The 17998-nt window shown below is 45.6% G+C and overlaps 1 protein-coding gene across 3 annotated transcripts in view; it reads right to left on the bottom strand.

The window, feature by feature from the left end:
• Window positions 1-313: 313 nt before the first annotated feature.
• FBXW9 (F-box and WD repeat domain containing 9) overlaps window positions 314-17998 on the bottom strand; it is an 85225-nt gene continuing 67540 nt past the window's right edge. For 2 of the 3 annotated variants that reach the window (XM_068274215.1, XM_068274216.1), the window contains exons 8-11: window positions 13588-13701; window positions 9466-9555; window positions 7307-7372; window positions 314-406 (exon numbers count right to left, since the gene is read on the bottom strand). In XM_068274215.1, the coding sequence (XP_068130316.1) occupies window positions 332-406; window positions 7307-7372; window positions 9466-9555; window positions 13588-13701 (345 nt within the window). In that variant the 3' untranslated portion in view covers window positions 314-331. Of the gene's footprint in view, window positions 407-7306; window positions 7373-9465; window positions 9556-13561; window positions 13702-17998 lie in introns of those variants that run through there. The other variant, XM_068274217.1, reaches the window with a different exon arrangement.

Below are 17998 nucleotides of genomic sequence, written 5' to 3' on the forward strand. Positions count from 1 at the left end.
AGGAAGAATCTAACACCTTCCCCCATTTAGTCCAACAGTAGAATGAACTTCATTGGTTGGAGATGGACTTCAAACGCTGTCCTGGAGTCGCTGACAAAAGATGATCGGTTTCACCGTACACAAACATGCACACACATTAAAGCAGATCCACCAATCAGGATTCCCATGTCAAGTGCTAGACGAGCCTGATTGGCTTAAAGAAAAGCAGGTCTGGTGCTGATACAGCCACCTCTGTCTGATGTCTCCTGCAGTCAGTATTATTCATCATGATCTCTTTTACAACCACCACCCCCTACAATCACGAGGCATAAGGAAATGGGGAAAGCAGGCTTTATTCAGGAAGTCTCCAGATCTCTATGGTTTGCTCCCCAGAAGCGGCAGCCACAGTGCGTCCGGATACACTGACCTGTGATAACATAAGAGAGATGGTTATAAGAGGAAAAAACAGAAAGTGAAAGACAAAAGACGAGGGGAAAAAAAAACACTCCAGCGAAAAAATAAGCAGTTAAAATCTGACAGAACTGACAGGTTTTGGACTAGTCAATGTCCTCATGGGGGATTCTCAGGGGTTTCTTTGTATTCAAAAGCATTTTCTGAACAACAGTTGCTAAATCTAACTGACAAAATAGTGTACAATTGAGTAGGGAGACTGGCTGGTTTCTTACTAATTTGGCAGTTAAACGATCAGGAAATGCTTTTGGAAACAAAGAAAACACAGAGAATCCCCCATGAGGAGATGGAGTAGTCTGAAACCTGTCAGTTCTGTCTGATTTTAACTGCTTACTTTTTTCACCGGAGCGGTCCTTCAAAAGAGGGGCTATAGTGACATATAGTAGAATGCAGTATGTATAAGAATTTCATCTTTTTTGTCCATGCCATTTGAAGGATTTTGCTAAATCAAGAAGCTAAAGAAAAAACTTGATTTGTTTTAGTTAAAGAGGCCCTGTAGTGACATATAGTAGAATGCAGTAGATGATTCAGAATAGCCACTGCAGAGCTGCACCTGACAGCACTAAAGAGGTCTCCACCTGTGATACATTTCAGAATGTAAATCAGGGAGAGGAAAGATATTACAATGGGCAAACACGGATTAAATCATTTATAGAGGATTATTGTGTAAAAAAAAATAAAAAAAAAATTTAGTTTTATTCATTGCATTACGTTCCTCTTTAACCTCCCTAATGTTAAAGGGGCACTATGGTGAACATTTTTAAAATTCAAAATATGTGCAAACATAGACAAATAAGAAGTACGGGTTTTCCAGAGTAAAATGAGCCTTAAATGACTTTTTTCCTATGTTGCTGTCACTTACAGTAGGCAGTAGAAATCTGACAGGCGACAGGTTTTGCACTAGTCCACCTCTTCAAGGGGGATTCTCAGCAAGGCTTTTATTCTTTATAAAGATACTCCCTAAAAAGGATTTAAACAATGATGCTGGTCAGCTTCCCTGCTCGCTACAGTTTTTTGACAGTTGTACAGAGCAACTGCCATTCACTAAGTACTTTTGAAAATAAATAAATCCCTTAAAAAACCCCTATGAAGACATGGACTAGTCCTAAACCTGTCGCTTCTGTCAGATTCCTACTACCTACTGTAAGTGACAGCAACATAGGAGAAAAGTAATTTATGGCTCATTTTACTCTGGAAAAAAAATGTAGTTCTTATTTGTATATGTTTGCACATATTTTCAATTTTACAATGTTTTGTCGTAGTGCCCCTTTAAGTACAAGCCTTAAAAATGTAGCTAGGAACAGTAAGGGCTAGTCAGGCTCATCCAGCAATTACATTTACTCACCTGCGACGTCGCTGGCGTGTGGGATCCCTCGCGGCTTCCCTGCAAGCGCGTTCCCCGAGTTTTCTCATCGATCTCCATTCTTCCTCCTTTGTCGCTTCCTGTCTCTCAGAGATCACATGTTCCCCGGCGTGTCCCTGTGACGATGCTGTGTGCGCCCCCTGGTGTCGGGCATACGCAGCGTCATGACATCAGCCGGTGTAATGTCAGATATTGCAGCCCCGCACGTTGTGCAGCCCCGCATGCGCAGTAGGAGCCTGCGCCCCATTACATTGTGCAGCCACGTGTGAAACGCCCTAAATATCTCCGCTTCCGCACCACGTACACCCCCCAAAATTTTCAGGGGAGGGAGGGGACCCCCACATCTAGCTCTGTGCCGAATTGCAGCCCCTGAGCCCCGATGGTTCCCAAGACTGATTGCAGCAAACCTATCTCGGGAACTAGCGGGGCTAGGGGGCTGCAATTCGACACAGAGCTGGATCTGGGGGTCCCCTCCCTCCCCTGAAAATTTCGGGAGTGTACGTGGTGCGGAAGCGGAGATATTTCAGCTAAATAATGTCTAACTTCCCACTGAGCATGCGCAATACTCAGTGAGGAAGGCTGCTTCCGGGCTGCAATATCTGACATTACACCGGCAAATTCATTTTTTTTTGTATTGGATGCAATACAAACATCCGTATTGCATCCAATATAAAAAATTCTAAGTACACAACAAAATATTAAGTGCTTTTTTATATTGTATGCATGCTTGCGGATAGATTGCAAGACCGCTATTGGTATAAAAATCATGAGTCAATTAAACGCCGCAGAGGTTAAAGAATTGTAACTATTTTTTTACAGAGAAGTGTGCAATCCATCATGCCCTATTTTGCTTCACAGAGGGACAGTTGTGTGGGAGGGGAAAATATCTGAGACATCTTTGTTGTATTTTGTGCCAGAACCCTGGACATACACCAAAACCCCACCCACCCCCATATGCAGAACGCTGTGATGTACTGTGTGTTTTGGCCCTAGTTAAAAATGTCTAGATACTTATGCCTGAACTATTTACCTATGACCAACACATAGGGCAGCATTCGTAAAGCTTTGGACGTTAAAAAAAAAAAAAAAAAAAAAAAAAACCTGTCGGGAAACTTCTGAATGCGATATTTTTCATTTTTTTAAGCATTTGCAAAGATTTACACAGGTGCGGTAGAAGTTTGGTAATTTACCGAAAAAGAACATTTCAACAACAGAAGAATGTGTGCATCAAGCGCCAAGTGAAACCTGATGTATCTGGCTTTGCAAACTTGGCCTAATTGGCTTAATCAAGAGGCATTGCTCATGTAAATTTGCCAGAATATGCAGGGTTAGTTGTAAAGGCGCATACACACGCCGTAGTTTTACAAGCGAGGGGTCCATCAGACCCTCCCGGGGTGCGGTCGTTCTGCTGACAGTAGCACGTGTGTACAAGCAGCCGGCAGTCTTATCAGTCTGCCAACAGCTTGTACACACGTGCTACTGTAGGCATAACGACCGCACCGCGGGCGGGACTGATGGACCCGTCCCTTGTAAAAATACGGCGTGTGTACCCGCCTTAAGACACTGCATATTCTGGCAAGTCAAATTTACATGAGCAATGCCTCTTGATTAAGCCATTTAGGCCAAGCTTGCAAAGCCAGATACATCAGGTTTCACTTGGCGCTTGATGCACACATTCTTCTGTTGTTGAAATGTTTCATTTCTTCCTTTGGAGGTGGGTGGCCCTCTCTGGGGGAGTTGTCTGCACCTGTCTCCCCCCCCCCCCCCCAGGGTGCGATGCGTGGGGGCCACCCCTGAGCCTTAACCAGCTTGGCGTGGCCTATACTTCACTCCCCTTTCTTGTGGTACTCCCAAGTCGTGCTCATTTGGCAGATTTTACATTAATTGCATAGACGCAATGCGTTACAAGGTAGGTACCTATCCTTTGGAAGGCGGGTCTTCCTGGCACTGGCCATGCTTGGGGGGCGCCTGCACTTCTGTCTCCTCCCCCCCCCCTCCCTGGGTTGCAACTGCAGGGTCTCTGAGCAGTGAGAGGGCTTGGAGCACTGTTTATGCAGTGCCCCGTTTCATTGGGGCATGGGGGGCCTCCAGGCGTCGCCCCTGGATAAGTGCTAAATGTAGCATGAACTAATCCCTGCATATTCTGGCAAGCGAAAGCAAATGCAAATTTGCACGAGCAATGCCTCTTGATTAAGCCAACTAGGCAAAGTTTGCAAAGCCAGATATATCAGGTTTCACTTGGTGCTTGATGCACACATTCTTCTGTTGTTGAAATTTACAGAAAAAGACCTGTGTGGTAACAGTTACATGCTGTTCTCCCACTGACAAGCAACGCAATATTAAAAGGCATCCCCAGAATCCATTTAGATGTACATGGTATATTATAATGGTAGAAAAGCTTGACCCTCCGGAGAAGGTGTCGCATCCTATCTGAGGGAGGTACTGGCTGTCGCTATTGGCTCTCTGCTCCTGTCATAGGATATCATACCCTGAAGGCATGTGGAAGCTTGCTTTCGCCACATAGTTACATAGTTATTTTGGTTGAAAAAAAACATACGTCCATCGAGTTCAACCAGTATAAAGTACAACACAGGCCTGCTCCCTCACATATCCCGCCATGTAATTAGGGAATGTTACTGGGCTTTATCGCATCTTCTAATCTTTGTGAATTGACATTTACTGACATGTGTTGAGGTATTTAACCGTGCAAGTCAGTAATTTACTTCACTGCTCGGTAATTTCAGCTTGCCCTGCGGTAACAACCTTAGAGAGTTGACATTTCACTAAATAATTGGTATCATCAGCTGTTTTCTGCATTACCGCACGCGGTAATGCTTTGTGATTGCTTGCCATAACCTTCAAGAAATTATTATTCACTTGTTGCCAAATATACCGTACTTTTCACCAGGGGCGTCGCTAGCTCTATTTTAGGAGGGCCCGTGCCCCCAACATGTCCTGAGGTGCCCCGCTGTCCCGCCCTGGCTGCCCACTAGTGCGGGCGCTAGGACCTAGCAGACACCGCACTGATATGCGGAAGTGACATCACTTCTGCATATACATCGTGGTGCGCCCGCTCTAACTGGTCGGGTCGCCCGCTGATCGAGGTCTGACGCTGCTGCTGCTGGCTGTCAGGTGAGGGGGCCGCCTGTCACTCACTAACTTGGGGTCCCTGTCACTACCTAACCTGGGGGGTGCGTGTCACTCGCTACCTAACCTGGGGGTCCCTGTCACTCACTACCTAACCTTGGGGTCCCTGTCACTCACTACCTAACCTGGGGGTCCCTGTCACTCACTACCTAACCTGGGGGTCCCTGTCACTACCTAACCTGGGGGTGCCTGTCACTCGCTATCTAACCTGGGGTCCCTGTCACTCACTACCTAAGCTGGGGGCGCCTGTCACTCACTACCTAAGCTGGGGGTCCCTGTCACTCACTACCTAACATGGGGGGCGCCTGTCACTCACTACCTAACCTGGGATTTCCTGTCACTTATTACCTAACCTGGGGGTCCCCGTCACTCACTACCTAAACTGGGGGGCCTATAAAACTTGTACACAATTGTTTAAGCGGGGCTCCATCCAATATTTCGATGGGCAGGCCCGTTATCTGTAGCTTACACCGCTAAGTTCATGTACATTTGGCCCCACCCATGGCCACACCCACTTACTGAATGGCCACACCCATTTTTTTGCCGCAGCCCCCACCTAGTGCCCACAGGTGCCCCTGATCTCCAAGGACCCTACGAACGCCCGTTTTTCACACTGTAGGATTCACCCGACTATGAGATGCACCTAGGTTTATGAGGAAAACAAGAAGAAAAAAAAAATGTCAGAACTATAACCCCTGTCTCATGTCACTACCTGTCCTTAAGATCTTACAGTTTTATAATCCCTGCCTCAGGTCACTGTCATTGTTAGTGTATCTCGTATCATTGTTAGTGAGGGATTAAGGTGTAAGGTCCTGAGGACAGTGAGTGGCAGCTCTGACTTGGGCTAATTTGCTGCTGGGGAATTTTTGATGTAATTGGGAGGAGATTGTTGTTTTATATATGTATATGCTGCAAATAGCACCTACACCTTGCAAAGTAATCCTGATGAAGCCCTACGGGGTGAAACATGTTGAGCATTGGGTGGTGTGGTCACTGTAAATACGTATGAACACCTCCATATTACAGTGACATTGAACAACCCAACGGTTTGTTACATTTGTTTATGGACTGTGGGTGGGCAAACCTGTCAGTACTATTAGGTGAACTGAGTGACATTAGGTTGTTGTCCCCAGTGGCATTTAGACCCCACTTGACACAGTCTCTCTATAATTGTGTGGTGTTGTTCGAGGACCTGGGGGATAGTTACACCCCACTCTGTGACATTATAGGAGTGGTGGAGGATCAACAAAGACCTCTCCAGGAGTACCTCACAAATTACCACACACAAAAAAAGTTGCTTTGTTTTATTAATAAAAGTGTATACATTTTCTATAGTAACATATAGGGCATTTTCCAGTGGACCGAGTGCAATATAATGACAGTTAGTTTCAGCAGGCAGTGATTAGATTGTAAGCTTCTGAGGACAGTTTGTGGCAGCAGGCATGCATGTACCCCTATCCCTGGCAGTTTAGTGGCTCTGCTCCCCCCCTTAGCATTTCAGTATGGCCAGAATGTCCCCCATTCTCTCCGTCCGCGAGGCACTTTTTTGGGGGGGGGGGGGGGGGTTCTTACGGTCCCTCCCCCCCCCCTCCCCCCACAAAAAGGGTCCCGTCCCTTGACGAGTGCCATCGTCCTATACTATAAAACCCCTGTGTCCCTGCATACTCTCCTGTCCCTGTGTCCGTGCTTTTGCACTACTGCACATGTGTAGCATGGGCGGCAGTTGGGACAGGAGGAGAACGGGGCCAGGGGGCGGGCGTGTGCAGTAGCACTGACATGCGGCAGTCATGGGCAGGAGGCGGTTGTGAGGGTGGCCTAGAGCCCGTTTTTAAACAGGCTTAGGTCTGCTAGTAACAACATAATCAATGTTACTCACTTCATCGGTCAGTGGTTTTAAAAGGAAAGGTAATTAAAAAACAAAAATCTACTTCCTCCAGCCCCTGGCAGCCCGCTTGTGCCCTCGCCGCAGCTCCGATCCCAGATGGTGGCCCGGGGGTCCCCTCCGGTGCAGATGCCGACAGGCATCTACTGCGCCTGTGTGAGAGCCGCTCGCGGTCACGCTGCCATCATCTGGAGTGTTCACCGGAGCCGCAGTTGGCATCTGCACCGGAGGGAACCCCGAGCAACCAGCGGGGAGCGGAAGTGCAGCGAGGGCACAGGACGGCGGCCAGGGGCTGTAGGAAGCCCTGGGTAGGTAGATTTTTGTTTTTTAATTACCTCGGACCTTCCCTTTAAGGTTGTGGCTGATCAGTGTAAAGGTTACACCATAGGGTTGTGGTTCAGAGGCCCTTTTATCCAAGTCCATTACCACACTTCCCTACCTCCAAATTATTGTCACAGACTTACCCCATTGACCACACTGTTGTGTGTCAGTGTGCACAGTGTCCGCGGAGGGTCAGTAGGAATGTGGATCTGGGAAAAGTGAAAAAAAGGAAAAAAACAAAAAAACAGTAAAAGCTATTAATTTCTCATATACACTTATAAAAAGTATTGTATATTGTATATATACAATTCCAAACCCTTATGTTCATGAATATTCAGAAATTCCTTCTCTTGCTCAGTCTTTACTGAGGAAATAAATCAAACAAACAACGCTGATGCTTCCTTTGTGTGTGTGTTTTGGTTGTTTTTTTAACTTTTATTCAGGCTGACAGCATGAGCCAACGTTTCAAGGCCTTAAAGTGAATCAGAGATACATTTTTACTCATTGCATAATTGTGCCCCTTACATATACTGTAGTTTATAGGGCATTCCTCAAGCCAAATACTTTTTTTGTTGTTGTTTTAATACTAATTCCCTATAAACTAAATAAGCCTCGCCCACAGCTCCTCCAGCGTCTAGGCATTCTGAGTCCCATGTAGCAAGTGCTCATGGGAGCTCAGTCTGGGGAGGAGGAGGTTTTTCACGAAGAAGGAGGCGTTACCAGCCAGAGATTTCAGAGGCAAGGGGGTGGAGAGAAGAGAGGAGTTAAGTTTTCACAGGCTGAGGGGTGGAGATGCAGAGCACCTTGCCTGTGTAATGATGACAAGCAGAATATGGCTGCTCTCATTGTATCACAAGAAGAAATAATCATATTCTGTTGAAGCTGTTTGCAGCTAGATTTGCTGTGTAAACTAAACTTTAGATAAGTAATCTAAACTTTAGATAAGATACATAGACATGTTACTTGTTATAGTTAGTTTTTCATCTCAGAGCCGCTTTAAAGTCTCTTCCTCAGGGCAAGCAAGTCTATAGAATACACCTAATACATATGGTTCGCAGATAAAAAGCCTAAAGGCACTCGCTAGCAAGTGATGTGTGCTGGCGAGGTCGAGAGGTTCATTACAGGGGGAAGAGTCCATAAAACATGCAAGTTGAATATTATTACGTAAAGGAGTTTAAAGAGGAACTCCAGTGAAAATAATGTAATAAAAAGGTGCTTCATTTTTACAATAATTATGTATAAATTATTTAGTCAGTGTTTGCCCATTGTAAAATCTTTTAAATCCCTGATTTACATTCAGACATTTATTACATGGTGACATTATTACTGTTGGCAGGTGATGTAGCTGCTGCATGTTTTTTTGGCAGTTGGAAACAGCTGTAAATGGCTATTTCCCACCATGCAACAAGGTTCACACAGACAGGAATCTGCCAGGAGTACCACGGTCCTCAGTGTTTCTTGTGGGAGGAGTTTCACCACAATATCAGTCATACAGCGAAATCACTGTATATTGAGGCAGACCGGGCACTGTCACTTTGTATGCTTTATTGCCTCTATAGCCATGCAAATGGAATATCTTCATATAGATAATACAACGTATCTGCCATACAAAAATGTAACAATCAAACCTTGATGATGCTGGTGCTGGGGATGGTGGTGACCAGGGAAGAAATGGACGGCACAACAGCCGTTTCACGCCTGACTGGCGCTTGCTCACGTGTGTCCTGTATAATGGCGGCACCACGCGGCTTCCATATATGTGTACGCAAGCCGCACCTCCGCCGCACGTCATTGGTTGGTGAAAGTGGGGGCTGTGAGGTCGGGGGTGAAGGGGCGGGGACTCGCCTTTGCGCGATTTGTAAACAAGGGCTAGCATTAGCTCCTATGTGCATCTAAGCTGCCAATATGCAGAAACTTCGTCTTTACGTGTCATCCATAAACTTGTGATTATGCATTCTTAAATCGTGCACTTAATGTGCTTACTATTAGTGATAAAATTGACAACTTGTGAAAACACACTATGTGTAAAACAAAATACAACAATTATTGTCGCATGTCGCGGCCATTATACAGGACACACACGTGAGCAAGCGCCAGTCAGGGTGCCGAGTGTAGTTTTACCCTATAGTGTACCTATCAGTCATACAGTGCCCCCTGATGGTCCGTTTGTGAAAAGGAATAGATTTCTCATGTAAAAGGGGGCATCAGCTACTGATTGGGATAAAGTTCAATTCTTGGTCGGAGTTTTTCTTTCAGATATCCACGATAACACGGGGAAGCCCTACAAAACTGCTCGACTCACCTTCATCGTTTTATCGGTAGACGTTGTGTACAGCGCACCAGTTGAATGCCAGATACCGGTGACTTGCGAGGTGTGACCTACATCGAAACACTGGGAGCAGGCAGAGGAGGGGGGACAAGAAACAGCAGGAGAATAAAGCAATGAACAAAGAGGAAACGATATGACACAACAAAACAAAAGGAAGAAATGGAGAAGGAACATGAGAAGGGAAATGGAAGGGCATTGAGGAAAAGGGACAATTGGGAATGGAGAGGATAAAGAAAAGGTCAAGTGCCAATGGGAGGGAAAAAAATAGGATAGACAGGTGAAAGGGTAAAACATATATAGTATAGATGAGAGAATGGAAGAAAAATAAGAGTTAAAGAGAGAGGAGAAATAAAAAGAAATATGATGGCCAGGAGGGAAAAAAAGGATAAGAGAGAAAGAGGTGGAAAGGAAGAGGATATAGGAGAGAGAAGATTAGGAATAAGAGGATGCATGGGAAAAGAGAGAATGGATGGCAGGGGAAAGGAGAGAATGGATGGCAGGGGAAAGGAGAGAATGGATGGGAGGGGAAAGGAGAGAATGGATGGCAGGGGAAAAGAGAGAATGGATGGGAGGGGAAAGGAGAGAATGGATGGCAGGGGAAAGGAGAGAATGGATGGCAGGGGAAAGGAGAGAATGGATGGCAGGGGAAAGGAGAGAATGGATGGCAGGGGAAAGGAGAGAATGGATGGCAGGGGAAAGGAGAGAATGGATGGGAGGGGAAAGGAGAGAATGGATGGGAGGGGAAAGGAGAATGGATGGGAGGGGAAAGGAGAGAATGGATGGGAGGGGAAAGGAGAGAATGGATGGGATGGGAAAGGAGAGAATGGATGGGATGGGAAAGGAGAGAATGGATGGGAAGAGAAAGGAGAGATGGATGGCAGGGGAAAGGAGAGATGGATGGCAGGGGAAAGGAGAGATGGATGGCAGGGGAAAGGAGAGATGGATGGCAGGGGAAAGGAGAGAATGGATGGGAAAGGAGAGAATGGATGGGAAAGGAGAGAATGGATGGGAAAGGAGAGAATGGATGGGAAAGGAGAGAATGGATGGGAAAGGAGAGAATGGATGGGAAAGGAGAGAATGGATGGGATGGGAAAGGAAAGAATGGATGGGAGGGGAAAGGAGAGAATGGATGGGATGGGAAAGGAGAGAATGGATGGCAGGGGAAAGGAGAGAATGGATGGGACAGGAGAGAATGGATGGGATGGGAAAGGAAAGAATGGATGGGAGGGGAAAGGAGAGAATGGATGGGATGGGAAAGGAGAGAATGGATGGGATGGGAAAGGAGAGAATGGATGGCAGGGGAAAGAAGAGAATGGATGGGAAAGGAGAGAATGGATGGGATGGGAAAGGAGAGAATAGATGGGAGGGGAAAGGAGAGAATGGATGGGAGGGGAAAGGAGAGAATGGATGGGAGGGGAAAGGAGAGAATGGATGGGAAAGGAGAGAATGGATGGCAGGGGAAAGGAGAGAATGGATGGGAAAGGAGAGAATGGATGGGAAAGGAGAGAATGGATGGGAAAGGAGAGAATGGATGGAAGGGGAAAGGAGAAAATGGATGGAAGGGGAAAGGAGAGAATGGATGGGAGGGGAAAGGAGAGAATGGATGGGAGGGGAAAGGAGAGAATGGATGGGAGGGGAAAGGAGAGAATGGATGGGAGGGGAAAGGAGAGAATGGATGGCAGGGGAAAGGAGAGAATGGATGGGAGGGGAAAAGAGGAGAGGATGGATAAAAGAAGGAGGTATAAGAAGATGATTAATAGGAGGGAAAAGCAGAGGTCAATGAAGGAAAATGGTGAGGACAGTTAGGAAGGAAAAGAAAGGGTTGAATGGGAGAGAGACGATAAGATAAGGGTAGAAAGTAAAATATGGAAAAGGACAGATGGAAGAGAGGAGGATAAAGATGGGGATGTAAAAGGGAAATGGAGGAATAAGAAGAGGATGGACGGGAGAAGGAACAAAAAAGAAAACAATCAATCAGGGATGTCACTATGGAGATTGGAGAAGAACTCTCACAACATATGGGTTGCTGCTCAGACAACCACGGTAAGGGAGTTTATCACGGAAGATTACCGCTGATCGGCGATAGCATACAGCGGTAAGTGGCAGCCTGCACACACCACATATCTCTTAGAGAGCCGGGTGGAAGTAGTCGGGGGGACGGGGCAGAGGCGGACAGGGGGCGGGAACGCGTGTAGAGAGGGACCGACAGCGGCAGGGTCACAGACTCATCGTAGCCCTCCTGCAAACCCCACACACAGCCGCAGGGACACAGGATTTTAAGCGAGATGACAACTGAAATTGCAGCATCCGGACCATAGGACGCAGGCACATTTCCCCCCCCCCATGTTTGGGGGAGAAAAAGTGCGTCTTATGGTCCGAAAAATACGGTACGTCCATCGAGTTCAACCAGAGAACAAAAGTACAACACCAGCCTGCTCCCTCACATATCCCTGTTGATCCAGAGGAAGGCGAAAAACCCTTACAAGGCATGGTCCAATTAGCCCCAAAAGGGAAAAAATTCCTTCCCGACTCCAGATGGTAATCAGATAATATCCCTGGATCAACATCACTGGGCATTACCTAGTAATTGTTGCCATGGATGTCTTTCAATGCAAGGAAAGCATGTAAGCCCCATTTAAAGAGAGACCAAAGTCTCCCAAAATACTTGTTTTTCGATAAATTCACCTTTAAAGGGATACTTAAGTCAGGGCTAAAAAATGAGGTTAACTCACCTGGGACTTCCCTCAGCCCCCTGCAGCTGATCGGTGCCCTCGCAGCTCCGGTCCGATGCTCCTGGACCCGCCGGCGACGACTTACCGGTTTCGCCGTCACCGGCCGACAGGCATGGGAACGCGAGTGATTCTTCGCGTTCCCAGCCACAATAGCACCCCTATACTGCTATTGCGGCAGAAGGCCGGGGACGGCGAAACCGGAAGTCGTCCAGGAGCATCGGACCGGAGCTGCGAGGGCACCGATCAGCTGCAGGGGGCTGAGGGAAGCCCCAGGTGATTAACCTCATTTTTTAGCCCTGACTTAAGTATCCCTTTAATATCAATGCCCTAACTAAAACGTCACATCCCCGCGGCTGAACACTAACTAAATCACCCCAAACTCCCCGGGGCACATTGCGGGGAGCGCTTCCATGAAGAGGCAGAGCTTTGGACTGTAGCTCTGCCTCTACACGCATCCATCTGCGCAGATCGCTGCCTCCACCTGCCCCTCTCAGTCTTTCACTGAGAGGGGTGGGGGAGAGGCAGATTGACGCGCATGGAGGCAGAGCTACAGTCCAAAGCTCTGCCTCCCCGGGCAGCAAAATCCACGACCAAGAAAGTCGTGGATTTTTTCCCGGCAGTTTGGGGTAATTTAGTTAGTGTTCAGCCGCGGGGATGCAGCGTTTCAGTTAGGGCATTGATGTTAAAGAGGTTTTTAAAAGAAAAACTTGAATTCTATGAGACATCAGAGTCTCTTTAAATGCAGATCTAGAATTTGCCATAACTACTTCCTGTGGCACATCTTAATCACTCTTACTGTAAAGAACCCTTTCCTAAATAAATGGCTAAAACGTTTTTCCTCCATGCGCAGATCATGTCCTCTAGTCCTTTGTGAAGGCCTAGGGACAAAAAGCTCATCGCCAAGCTTTTATATTGCCCTCTGATGTATTTATACATGTTATTTTGATCCCTTCGTCTTTTCTCTAGACTAAATAAACCCAGTTTATCTAACCTTTCTTGGTAAGTGAGACCTCTAAAACTGCAATATCCTTCCTGAAATGTGGTGCCCAGAACTAAATTCCATATTCCAGATGTGGCCTTACTAGAGAGTTAAACAGGGGCAACGTACGTTACGCTGTCATTGGTAGTAATGGTGAAATTGCCATGAACAGTTTGCACATGCCAATTTTACCGCTTTGTGAATCAGAGCTAAAGTCTACAAAGCAAGTGCTGTCAGCCAGTACTGAGGGGCAGAATGGGGGATCACTGCTGTAAAGCTATCCATTATATACGAAGGATGTGGAATAATAGGCTGTGATTGTACACAGATTGTACACAAATGTTCCCCAACCATGTACCGATATCACACTGTAATTTCCAGTACCCGCAGGTGCTGGAAGGTGCCTCCTTGGCTCCCGTACACGTGGATCAGTCCTTGGTTGCCTCCTGCCCACAGCTGAGGTGCTTCATAGGACATGCAGAATAGGTAATTGTTCATCTGTAGGAGAGAGGAGAATGAAAGCTGGTTATTACATTACACGGCACACATATTTCAGTGAACATGTAAAAAGGGCGCCGGAGATAGCCGCTAGTAGAATATCGGTAAAATTATTTTCTGACATTTTGCGCTAACTTTACCTAACTTTACCCTAACAATAACCCTCCCTCTCGATGCCTAACACCTACTGATCCCCCCCACCCAGCGCTGCCTAACCCTAAAATCCTCTGGTGGTGGTGCCCAACATTCCCTGGTGGTGCCTAACACTAGCCGACCCCCCCCCCCCCCTGCGTTGCCTAACTCTAAAACCCCCTGGTGGTGTCTAACACTAACGATCCCCCCTGGCACTGCCTAACCCCAAACCCCGCTGGTGATGGTTCCTAACACTAATACCCCCTGGTGGTGCCTAACACTAACCGATCCCCCCTGGCACTGCCTACCTCTAAAATCCCCTGGTGGTGCCTAACACTAAGGACTTCCCTGGTGCTGCCTAACCCTAAAACCCCCTGGTGGTGGTGCCCAACACTAGCCGATCCCCCGGCATTGCCTAACCCTAAAACCCCCTGGTGGTGTCTAACACTAACAATCCCCCCCGGCACTGGCCTAACCCCCCTGGTGATGGTTCCTAACACTAACCGATCCCCCCTGGCGCTGCCTACCTTTAAAAACCCCTGGTGGTGCCTAACACTAAGGACCTCCCTGGTGCTGCCTAACCCTAAAACTCACTGGTGGTGGTGCCTCACACCCCCTGGCGCTACCTAACCCGAAAACCCCCTGGTGGTGCCCAACACTAAGGACCTCCCTGGCGCTGCATAACCCTAAAACCCCCTGGTGATGGTGTCTAACACTAACACCCCCTGGTGGTGCCCAACACTAACCAATCTCCCCTGGCAATGCCTAATCCTAAAACCCCCTGGTGGTGCCCAACGCTAACTGATCCCCCAAGTGTAAAAGGGGCCTCAGTTTTTTCGATTCCCACACTTTAGTAGCACAATCTGTCACGAAAAAAAGGATACAATGAACTGATCTCCTCAACATCATGCACTTAGGGACCAATGATGACACTGACACATTTTCATCAACCTACCCTAATAACTTCCAGGCGATAATAAGAACTTTACTATACCCCCTCACAGTGGCACAGCTAAGGCGCTATGGGCCCCATTGCGAGTTTTACATTGGGCCTCCCCAAGCACCTTATACATAACAATTGACATGTTGCACCAAAACATTCCAAGGACAACCACAGTGCAAGAAGGAGATTGGGAACAGTTTGTTAACAATTACTACTATTCAAAGCATCTATAGAAGTAATAAATCCCAGCACAGATCCAATAAAGAGGGAATACTGTGGCTGATGGAGGGCCCGCCAGGGCCTAGATGCAGTCGCCACCTCTGCCCCCTATTGCTACGCCACTGCCCCCTCGTATAGACCATGAAGAGGGTCAAGCTGACTTCTTAAAGGTACCACTAGTCACATCCCTTCTGCCAAGTGGATAAGTGTGCAGAATTACTCAAAAACCTGCTATGCTGGAAACACTGGACTAGAGCTACATTCAAAATATGCTGGATTACAGGACTGGGGAGAGAAAGGTCAAGTCATAGTCATAAAGATCTAAAACCAGTAATATTTTACCAAAGGTCAATATGGCTAGGGGCACATGTCCGCATGAGAGCTCCAAACAACATGTACAGGAAGCACCCCTATCGTCTGCCAGACATGTTAAGAAAGGTTTAAGAAGCTATAACAACTAATAGACACAAATGCACAAAGCCCTTTTTCATTGAAGTGACACTGAAGCAAAAAAAAAAAAAGAAAAAAGTATGACAATTAATTGTATGTGCCATACAGATAATTCATAGAACATTAGTAGCAAAGAAAAGAAAAAAAAGGAGTCTCATATTTTCACTTTCAGTTATATAGCTTTTTTTTCTATAACACGGCATCATTCTCTAATAATTGCAGTTTACAAACTACACTCTGTATTTTAAACTATGAAACAGAGCAGAGCTAGTGACCCTTTGAACTTTCCTGCAGTTAAACTAAACAAACAAGAAACAGTGAGAGACGGTTTGAGATAAGGGCTTCAGAAAACAGCACTGTAGCTGACCAAGTTGGGTCGAAGAGCTCAGAGAAGCTCTTTTGCATAGAGAACAACTGAAGTTTAACTCTTCCTGTACTGGAAATAATATTAGACTCATATCTGTGCTGCTAATGGTCTATTTCTTAGCAGTACTACACAGACAATTCATTATATCATACGTTTATTTTCAATTCAGATTGCCTTTATGTTTGAATTTCTTGTTTGTTCCAAGCGGTTTTTCCAAGCATTTTGGCATGTTTATCATTTGGTTCCGCAGTGCAATACAAGTTCCAAATTATTATACAAATCCTATTTTTCTCTGAATTCCCTGAATAGTTGATGCGAGTGGCAGTCAGCATAATTTTCGAGTCATCAACCATCAGAGTATAATGTAAAGAGTAAAATGTTACTAAACAAACCTCCTAATGATAATGGTATGTTTTTCAAACAGAAAAAAAAAAACGTAAAATACACTGGTCCAAATTATTACGCACAACAGAGTTTCAAAACACATTATAGGTTGTAGAGAGGAGGGAGGGGGTTAGCGGAGGGGGAGGGGGGAGCGGAGGAGGATGGAGGGGGAGGAGGGAGCGGAGGAGGACAGGGGGAGTGGCAGATGCACGGGGACACAGCAAGGAATCGGCAGATTCCAATCGCAGAAAATGACGTTGGGATTCAAATCCACAAATCTCAAATATTTTACAAGATTTGAGGAATTTGTGGATTCGATCGACTTGTCGTCCCACCTCTACTTTGGACCATAGATGATTGAGTTTGATCCCACTTTAAAGCGGTTTTAAACTCTGACAAAATATTCAATAAAAATGTGTTTTCCTACTTTTTATAACCCATACAGTTATCATATTTGCTTTTGTGCACAAAGTATTAATATTCATTTAGAAATTATAAGCTCCCAAAGATCAGTTTATTTACTTTGAAAGCTGCTGGTGCATTTTATTCATAACTGTTGTATCTCTATTGTAAATGCAGCCAGTAATGATTTCTGAGCAGTGTTTCAGATCAGGACTCATTAGCAGAAGTTTCTGCACAGTCAGAGAATGTTTACTTAATTGTATCAAGTGAAGAATGTAAAAACAAGATAAGGTTATCACCAGTTCGGATGCGGCTGCCCCTGCAGGAGAAAAAGTCAGACCTGTGACTTAACCCTTTAAATGCTGGTTTTACTAAAAAAAAAAATGTGTTTGTGTGTGTATAATATATATATATATATATATATATATATATATATATATATATATATATATATATATATATATATATGCTATAAATAATCTATTAGAGCAAAGAAGAAATGCTGGGTTTCATTCCACGTTAAGCAATCATAAGACATGATCGGATTTTCCACGGGAGAGCAGCATTTTAGGTCGGGCATAGGTCCTTAACATAAATAAGTGCGAAAACTGATTTTTAAAGAGGCTTTAGAGTCTCTTTAAAGAAAACCTGTACTGAAAATAAAAGTCAAAATAGGCATACACAAGTCATACTTACCTTCCATGTAGTCTACTCCTCAGTGGCTTTCTCCTGTCCTGCGTCCTATTTGTTCACTATGATCAAGGGAATTTTGGCTGAAAATAGCCATTACCCATAACAGCTTTCTGATCAGCACACAGTTAAACTGTAACATCGCCCACTTGAGCCATAGGGAAACATGGACATTGCTTGGTACATCCGTTTTCCTCTCAGCTATAACTGACAGCAACTGATATATTTCAGATCTGACAAAATATTGTCAGAACTGGAAGGGATTATTGTCAGAAGAAAATGGTGAGCTTCTGAGAGGAACTGATGGCAAGGTAACTCTGTAATTTTCATTTGAAGTTACCTCATGTGTTTATTTTAAATATTTTTACTCACTACAGGTTCTCTTTAAGTGATAAAACAATGCACATTGCCTGGCTGTCCCACTGATGCTCCGCCTCCTGAATAAGTATGCCAATCAGGTCCTTCTGACTGAAGTCTGACTGGATTAGCCACATGCTTTTTTTTAGGTGCGTGATCCAGATACTTCTGCAGTCAAAGAGATCAGGAGGACTGCCAGGCAAATGGTGTTGTTTAAAAAGAAACAAATATGGCAGCCTCCATATACCCCTCAGTGCAGGTGTCCTTTAAAGACAGTAAAAACAACAAAATGAAGCAGAATAAGTTCTTATGTTCGGTATACACCATGAGTTTTTTTTGCCAGATAGATGGCT

The sequence above is a fragment of the Hyperolius riggenbachi genome, chromosome 3 (genome assembly GCF_040937935.1).
Source record: "Hyperolius riggenbachi isolate aHypRig1 chromosome 3, aHypRig1.pri, whole genome shotgun sequence".
In the NCBI taxonomy this organism is placed as follows: domain Eukaryota; kingdom Metazoa; phylum Chordata; class Amphibia; order Anura; family Hyperoliidae; genus Hyperolius; species Hyperolius riggenbachi.